We start from the raw sequence: 9,213 nt of genomic DNA, 5'->3' as shown, positions 1-9,213 counted from the left end.
CAGATCTGGGGAAGCTTTTGTGCTTATTAATCTTTTGTTTTCGTGTTTTGAGTAAGGGACAGAACCCTATCGTTCTTGACAGAACTCAGTGAGTATGCTGTGGTAATGGTGGAAAGAAGGGTAGGTCTTGGTAGTCTGTGGTGACTGTGCTACTGGAGAAAGGAAATGCGAACTTTTGTTGCTCTCAAACGTTTGTTGGGGGCATAAAGCGATTGTAGGAAAGCGCCCTACTTTATTCATGTTATAGAAGAATTTTGAAAGGAACGTGGACTTTACTAAATACAATTACCAGGTGACTTTGAAATATACCTAACAAAATGATTAACGAATATCATTGAAAATGCTCAGCCAGGTGGCTCAGCTTAAGTTGCCCTAATATTTTGTATTTTTACAATGTTGGCCTACTATGCATGGCATCTTCTCAGTATGGAATAACTATACTCCTTGCTCTGCAATATTTATTTTGCAAAAAGCTTGTTTCTCTTGTTTCTTATCCAGGCTCTCTGCTCTGTTTGTCATGTATGTTGTTCATCATGTCTTAAAAATGGTATTCATTAGATTGCTGTTTGGAAAGGTAACTTTGGAGGACCACCATATATAGCTATATATGGTAGTAGTTTCTACTACTACTACTACTACTACTACTACTACTACTACTACTACTACTACTACTACTACTACTACTACTACTATTACTATTACTATTACTATTACTACTATTACTACTACTATTACTACTACTATTACTACTACTATTACTACTACTATTACTACTTCTATTACTACTTCTATTACTACTTCTATTACTACTACTATTACTACTACTATTACTGCTACTATTACTACTGCTATTACTACTGCTATTACTACTGCTATTACTACTGCTATTACTACTGCTATTACTACTGCTATTACTACTGCTATTACTATTACTATTACTACTACTATTTCTACTACCTCTACTACTTTTACTGCTACTATTACTATTCTGCTGCTGCTGCTGATAATATTTATTATTATTATTATTATTATTATTATTGTTGTTGTTGTTGTTGAGTTCATGAAATTTTATTAAATTTTGAATGAGAGGCACATTACAAAAAAGGTATTGCTTGAGTCTTTGTTCTTTTTCAACCTCATTTCATAACAAGAGTTACACTGTCGTTTGTCATTCCTTGCAAGATACAGCGAAGTTGAATGAAAAAAACAGCAACTCACCATGCATGTCTATACTCTTCAGTGTCGTCTGGACAGTCATGTGCTTGTTATGTGATTTTTTTTTGTCATGTCATGCATCTTCATCTGCTGTCATAGAGAAACCTGAAAGTAAGAGTACTCTATTCTTTCCTCTCTTTTTTTCCTATTTGATTGGCTGTCTCCCTCCTCCTGCCTCCTCTTCCGTGCTTCTCCCTCCAGCCTCCTTCTCCCTCCAGCCTCCTCCTCCCTCCTCCCTCCTTGCTCCATGCTCCTCCCTCCTTCCTCCCCCCTCCTCGCTCCTTGCTCCTCCCTCCTCCCTCCTCCCTCCTCTCTCCTCCCTCCTCCCTCCTTGCTCCTTGCTCCTTGCTCCTCCCTCCTCCTTGCTCCTCCCTCCTCCTTGCTCCTCCCTCCTCCTTGCTTGTCCCTCCTCCCTCCTTCTTGCTCCTCCCTCCTCCTTGCTTGTCCCTCCTCCCTCCTCCTTGCTTGTCCCTCCTCCCTCCTCCTTGCTCCTCCCTCCTCCCTCCTCCCTCTTCCTCCCCCCCTCCCCCCTTCCCCACAATGACCATAAGGTAAGGTGGGGTGAGTCTGTATTATTTTCTATGGCCCTGTACAGACAACTGAAGAATTGGAATGCTCATGTCATGTGCATAGACAAGAATGACTTGCAAGAGGTACACTGGTGAAAATGAATTGTGAACCATTCAGGCTGAAAGATTTTGCATCTATTCAGTTGTTTTCATTTGTCTGATTACTTTTCTTTTTAGCCTAGTCATAGTTTGTAATACAAAACAATTTTATAGTTTTTCTGAAGGAAGCTGTGAAAAATGTTTTTGGTGCTGTATCATAGAGCTGCCCTCGTTTGGTTTATGTAACTTTACTGTATAAGGAGATGCAGTGTATTCTCCGTCATGGGCAGATGCCACTCGGCACATGACACAGGCCATGCAAAACACAAAAAAAATAAAGTGTCTTACTTGTAGGCTTGCCCTCTCTCGCTTTTTATCTTTTGTATATCTTTCTCTTTTCTCCATCTGAAAAAAATTGTGCTGTGTTGCATGACTGTCTCATTTTTATGATGTTGCTTTTTGCTTTGCCTATTGCATTCATCATTGAATGTCAGTGTGAAATGATATTGTCGTTGCTTAGTGAGACATGAGTTGGGAAATTTTTCTGTTATGAAATGGCTTTGCAGAACATCTAGCAACACATCCACAAACAGTATGAAACAGTATTATTATATTAAAAGTATTAAACGGTATTAACAGCATTATCATACAACATTAAAGACGGATTAGAATGGATGTTTTTTTTCTTATTCAGCAGAAAGTGAGATTTGATTTTCAATGATTAACCTTATCTGTGGGTAAAGACCAAATTCATCTACTTTGAATTGATAATTAAAAAATGGAATGTGGTTTCATCAGGCTAAAGTGATTAGTTTGTTATTGTATTTGTAATCCATTAGACAGGATAAGATGAAGTTCAAAGACTGCTGCTGTAGAATTCCATTGATTCTTTTTATTGAGGCTTTGATTAAAGTGAATGGTATGTGCGTACAGTGTATAGTTGACAGTCAGAATATTATTGACTCCTTCCAAATTTCCTTCTTTGTTTATGTCATTTATACGACTTAATAAATAGGTTGATTATAGCCTGTTACAGTTCTTTCTGCCATTAACCCTTTGGATCCAGTTGCTTCATGGCAGTCACATGGACCAAAATACGGGTATTAGGCTTACATGAGCGGCCACTCTACCAGGTATGCAGCTTGTAGGCTCGGCACATGCAACCACTCTTGTGGTTGCAGAGACTACATATCATCTCACTAGGTAGTCTATAACTGAGTGCAAGAATAATAGCAATGAGTAACATTTTGTTATTTGTGTAATTAAATGTTTCTTTTTTGCAATATTCTGTTTTCTGTAATACAACCTGCGCTGCCAATCATGGCGGCCAGGAGTAGGATGCTGATCATGGAAATGGTGTTTTCCCTTTAGCTGGTGCTCTTCCAGTCATGGCTCATGGACATTTCATTCCATATTCTATTATCTAAATGCCAAATTAGAATAATCACCCTCCAAGAGATTTGTGCACTTGTGGCAAGTGTTTCCTGTCATCCTGGGCTTCAGCTGAAATGTTTACAATGGCAAATTCACGTACCGACCCACAGCCAAATTTTCTCATGACTTCATGTTTACATCACCTGCCCTTCAAGCCAAATTTGTTCATAATGTGATGGTTGTGTCGTCCAGATCAAAGGGGTTGATATATCGTGTGTATATAATTTTACCTGGAATTGCGATTCTGAATTGAAGAATTAGGAAGAGGTGAACATTTATTGTTCTTCATTTGGAGCATATTTTTTCAACATATTCCTTGTGCATTTCTCATATCTTGGTATAGTTCATCTTTGAATAATTTTGAGTTTCTAGGTTCTAGTTACGTTGAAAATAGCTTTAGGTATTAATCAAACACTTTAATGTGTCATACTTTCAAGGAAATTTGAAGTAGATGTTTCTCTCTCTAATAATTTTCTTTTGCTTGTGGAGGCTGCTGCTGGCATTTCTTGTTCCCCACTGTTCTCAAGTTTCTTGAACATTATCGCTTTTATTTGTTATTGACTTTAGTTTATCTTTTTTCTTTTGTTATATTTTTTGAATTTGTTTAAGCTCTCCTTTATTTTTTTACTGGAGGAGTTAAATAATATAAATATATGTGGGCTAAAAGGAGAGAGTTTCGACTATTTGTGGTAGTTCATATGGACATGCGACAGGACATTAACCAGCACTTCCTATTAACCTTTCCTGCTTAAAGTGTAACATTCCTGTTTGACTTTTGAAACAGTATTAAGTAACAATATTCCCACTTTGACAGAAGCACTGTATCCTTCTTATTGTGAAATGATATATGGGTGAGTGACAAGATGGGGTTTGTTATGCAGGGTATCCAGAATTTGGATATTTTCTGAACAAGACTGGACGGCCAATGGTCTATTCTTGCTCCTGGCCATTCTACCAGATCTACTCGAAGATGAAGGTAAGGGAGACGGGACGAACAAGACAAAGGGCAATGGCCGGCTTCTACATGTGACGCTTTCATAACTTTCCAGCCCTGGAGTTGCTCTCTCAAGGGGACAGAGTGTAGCTTTGTAATAAAAGTTGTGTGCTTCTTGCAGATTTGTGGATTATGCTTTCTGTGTGTGGAATTGGCTTCTTGTTGACTTTGTCTGCTGCAGTAATTGTTTGTGAAACTCTTTTATAATATTCCTTCTTTTTTTTTGCAGACTAGCATGGTTTAAGTGTTTTTGTATTTGTATATTGTTTGTTTTTGATATCTAGAAGTAAGATGTAGCTGTGTAGCTTGTAAAGCTAGCATCATATTTCTGTTGGGTTTAGTTTTCTTTCTTTCACTGTTGCACACATATATAATCATACATCATGTATGTAATAAATACTAAATTATATGTTCCATATATAAAGTATATAGTAGATGCCTAGATCAACTTGTATATTCATTTTCATACAGGTATCTGCTGTGAGACCTGTATAAACTATACTATCTACTATAGTTTCATTAGTCTGGATGAGGACTGATTTACTTACTAATTAAACCACACTAGTTTAGCATGGCTAGACTAGTGGATTTTCTGAACAAGAGAAGCATAGCACAAAAAGTTAACTCATACACTGTCAATAGACCTAAATAGTACAGGTAATATGCACACAAGGCTGTCACCATTGTACCACTCTAAAAAGACTAACCTAAGACACTTCAGTTTTAGTTCCACTATTACCACCAAGTGCATTATGTGTTTGTCTCTTAGAAGGCATATTTGGGGATAGAATATAAGTAATGAAAGGTAATATAGCAGTTTCAACCATTCTAAGCAATCTGCGGTAGGTGCAAATAGTAAGGGGTAGTGGTACCACAACTGGCAAACAAATGACTGCCAGATCCAAAACATTATTTTAACTATTGAAGCTGCCTTTTAACTATTGAATATTAGACTTTAGGTCAACCTGTAACTGTTGAAATAAATTTATCCCTTGTATTGTTAAAAGACCTTTGCCTTAAGCATATAAAATGCACAAGGTAAAACTAAGTAACAAGTCTAGTGGCAGTTATAAAATTTCCTTGTTTTATAGTGCTACCTTGTTTTTTTGTTCAATTACTAGTACTACCTATCTCACCTGCTTACCTTTTTCTTTGATAAAAAAAATCTTACATTGCTATTATTAATGTCAATAACATTGTCAATAACTATGATGTGTATAATAATATTAACAACATTGTTATTGATAACATAAAAAAAAAATCCTGAAACCTAGAGGGAAGGTGAAATCAGGTGAGGTCACGAGTTCTACTAATTGACTCCTTAATGGCTAAGCATTTGTGGAGTCATGTATGTGTGAGACATTTCACAAAACAAAACAACAGTGAACACCACTTTTTCCCAGCAGCATTTGGTTAATTGAGATTGAGTTTGTAAGTGGTGGCATGTTTGATTGGAAAATTTTGTTGACCATATAGACCATACATTAGAAAAGGTTGGGAACCACTGGTCTAGCACAACATAATTATTTAGTTACTTTTAGAATGAATTGAGAATCAAAACCTTTTTCCAGGTTTCATATTAAGATTCCTTTGTATAAAAGAGGTAAGAAAAGTAGGAATTGGTTTTAAGAGCAGAGTACTTATTCATCTCCATGCATGTTACCCATGATCAACAGTCTAACCTAAGATTCATTAGTAACTGAATAAGGTACTGTAGTCAATGTATTAATAGTAATGCTTTATGTGGATGTATTATCACTGCTTTCTTGCATGTTAAAAAAAAACAAAACAAAGGATATGAAACCAGACTCTGAAGTTTATGGCCTAGTGTGTGTGGCTTGGATAATGGTTTCCTTCTTTGTATTTACAGGTGTTTGTTCTAATTTTCAGATTTCATGTTACTAACATGAATGGTTACATACTGAAATAAGCCTGAATACATTGGTGCTAGAATCAGCATAGTCTTAATTTAAATGAGTTTCAGGTTTATTATGATATTTAAGTATCAGATTTGTATCTACTTTGAAGTTTACATAATTCTAAAGCATGTGATAATTTCAGCCAAACTACAGTTCTATCATTAACACCTGCAATCTATGGAGGAACTTTGATGATATCCAAGATTCCTGGGAGTCTGTTCAGAGGATCATCGACTACTATGGTGACAACCAAGATGAGATTGTGCCAAATGCTGGACCTGGACACTGGAATGATCCCGATATGGTATGAGGGCTTGGAAATTAGCAACTGAAATGGCTTGATTTCAATATCCTTTGTCTGCTCATTCTCCCTCCTGAAGATACAGTGTTGATCACAGTTAAGGTGCAACCAATTTTTTAAAGGTGCATTATAAGTAATATAGATTATGTAATTGTTTACAGTTGATTGTTGGCAACTTTGGGCTCAGCTATGAGCAGTCCAAATCTCAAATGGCAATGTGGGCCATTTTTGCTGCCCCATTGCTCATGTCAGTAGACTTGAGGACAATCAGACCAGAGTACAAGGCCATTCTGCAGAATCAAGCTGTAATTGCTGTTAATCAGGATCCTCTTGGCATTCAAGGAAAGAGAATATACAAGGTAAGTAGAATAGGAAGTTTGGGTTTCCTATTGAGAAAAAATATTGGAATGTGGTTGAATATGGATGTGAATTTTTTTTGCTTGATGTTTCTAAGAATCTGTGTTTCAGTTTATATATAAATGTTTTATATAATTTCAAATTTATTTCTTCTTAGTAGTATTCTGATTCAGAATGTAAATGTTTTGAATGGTGTTATAAGAGGACAGGGCTTCAAGCATTAATGTTGAAGATATAAAGTTGTTTACCTTGTGTAACTAATCTTTCCAGGACAAGGGCATCGAGATTTGGGCTCGTCCAATTTCCCCAATCTCTCAGGGTCACTATTCCTATGCTATTGCTTTTCTGAACAGACGAACTGATGGAACACCTTCAGAGGTAAAGATTTACAATAATTCTTTTTGACTAGACAGAATTCTATTTTTTTTCCCAAAGCAGAAGCAAACATTTTTATCTATATATTGCTTACCAAAGAAAATTTACATTATTTGACTGATACATCCTTTTGATCAGCATGGCAAAATTTAATTATTATTGTCTTGCAGGTTTCTGTAACTCTGCGAGAGTTAGGTCTTGCCTTCCCTGGAGGATATGCGATAACAGACCTGTTCGATGGTGTCCAGTATGGAACAGTTCTACCAGACAAGCGATTCAAGGTAGATGTGAATCCCTCTGGTGTCGTGCTGGTGAGATGTGAGGTTGTGAAGACTACTGGATTTGGCTCCGATGTTAGAGCTCCAGTCAATCCTGCTCAGCCACAGAGTAATTTCAGGAACCCTTTTAACAACCAGCTGTTTAATCCATTTGGATAACAATGTTGTGTAGTTTAGGTTGTTATTACACAAAACTCATGTGAAGGTCATTCCAGTATCTATAGCATTTTTTCATATCTTTTCCTCCCCTCTTTTCATAAATGAATTGCTTATTTATAGTTGCATTTGCTATGAAGTTTGAAATGGTGTTCACAGGACAATTTTGCATTTTTAAGTTCTTAGATCTTAAACTCCAGATTTATTGTGAATTCTTTACAAATGCAACATGGATCTCATTACCTTGCAAAGAAATTGATACCATTTCTTACATACAATAATTATGATTTTTCATAAAGTATCTAATCCTTTTATGACAAAGGCTGGAGTTGAGCATCAAAAATGTTTTCATTTATGGTTCAACATGTGTTAACACTATGATATGTGTAAACTACTTAATACCACAAGTTTTATATTATTGTGTGATTCCAAACTTATTTCTTGTGGTTGTAGTTACTCCATTCTTTATATATATTTGCAAATATATATATTTATATATATATATATTTTTTTTTTTACAAAGATGAACAAATATGGTTATAAAAACTGTTGCATTTTTGTCTGTTGGTAGTCCTTGTATGATAGTTTATAGTGTGATAAATGGTGATCCATATCTTATAAATGGAAGCTACAAATTCTGAGATACACAAATTGCAAGGTGCATTTCTTGTTCATCAGAGCATGAAGAATAACCCTTAAAGATTAGTTAGTGAATTCTCGGTTTCAATACTACATTGATGTTATGGGCATGTTAACATCAGCAGGTAAATTTTTTACCTGTGCTGCTATATGTGGTTTTGACATTTTATATTGTTTGATAGTTTCATTTGCATTGACACTGAAAATGTTCACCTGTATTTTCATTCATTGTTATTAATCAATATTGTAAACAAGTTGAGACATTTTATCATTTGTATTAATATTTAAATTTGCCTCTTGTCTTTGACATACACACCTTCCATGTTATGTTTAAGTACAAGTAAATATATTATAATTCATACTTGTTTTATGAACCATTTTTATGAAATATTCTGTTGTACAGTATTAACACACCTGCATGATCCAGTGTGATTAAGGTAGGTAGGTAGGTAGACATATACGAGTGGAGCTGTTGACCACCACTAATTGATACACATTTGTAACTGGAAAAATGTTCTTTCTTCAGGTATACTTAATACACATTTTCCATTATATTATATACATGCTGACTTGCTGGATGTATATTGTAAATTAATGAGCCTAATAAGAAAAAGTTCTAATTCAGTTGACATATTGAAAGATAACTATGTTTTATATGGAATTTACAAAAACAACCATGTCACTGAAGATTAGGAAATAGCAAAATGCTTTCCTTGATTGATAAAGAAAGGCTAACAAAATATTGATGAAACCAGAGGAAATGCTAAAAGCAGAATAAAGACTTGTGAAGAAGATAACCTAAAAGAGATATGCAAGAAGAAAACAAAAAAGCCAATTCGTTCTCTTTAACCAGCTTTATATATATATAAAGACACGCCCAATCCCTTGTCCATTGTTGTTGTTGGGGGGCTTAGGTGATAGAGACTGAGGTTCAGTG

General features: G+C 35.5%; 1 protein-coding gene across 2 annotated transcripts in view; it reads left to right on the top strand.

Annotated features, from left to right (window-relative positions):
- The window catches only part of LOC125044678 (alpha-N-acetylgalactosaminidase-like), a 29,241-nt gene extending 20,606 nt beyond the window's left edge, over window positions 1-8,635 (top strand). The window contains exons 6-10 of one of the 2 annotated variants that reach the window (XM_047641490.1): window positions 4,139-4,233; window positions 6,313-6,474; window positions 6,633-6,830; window positions 7,099-7,206; window positions 7,374-8,635. In XM_047641490.1, the coding sequence (XP_047497446.1) occupies window positions 4,139-4,233; window positions 6,313-6,474; window positions 6,633-6,830; window positions 7,099-7,206; window positions 7,374-7,640 (830 nt within the window). In that variant the 3' untranslated portion in view covers window positions 7,641-8,635. The remainder of the gene's footprint in view (window positions 1-4,138; window positions 4,234-6,312; window positions 6,475-6,632; window positions 6,831-7,098; window positions 7,207-7,373) is intronic. The other variant, XM_047641489.1, reaches the window with a different exon arrangement.
- Window positions 8,636-9,213: the final 578 nt, after the last annotated feature.

The sequence above is a fragment of the Penaeus chinensis genome, chromosome 36, assembly GCF_019202785.1.
Source record: "Penaeus chinensis breed Huanghai No. 1 chromosome 36, ASM1920278v2, whole genome shotgun sequence".
NCBI classification, from domain to species: Eukaryota; Metazoa; Arthropoda; class Malacostraca; order Decapoda; family Penaeidae; genus Penaeus; species Penaeus chinensis.
This window is presented reverse-complemented; position numbering and strand designations above follow the sequence as displayed.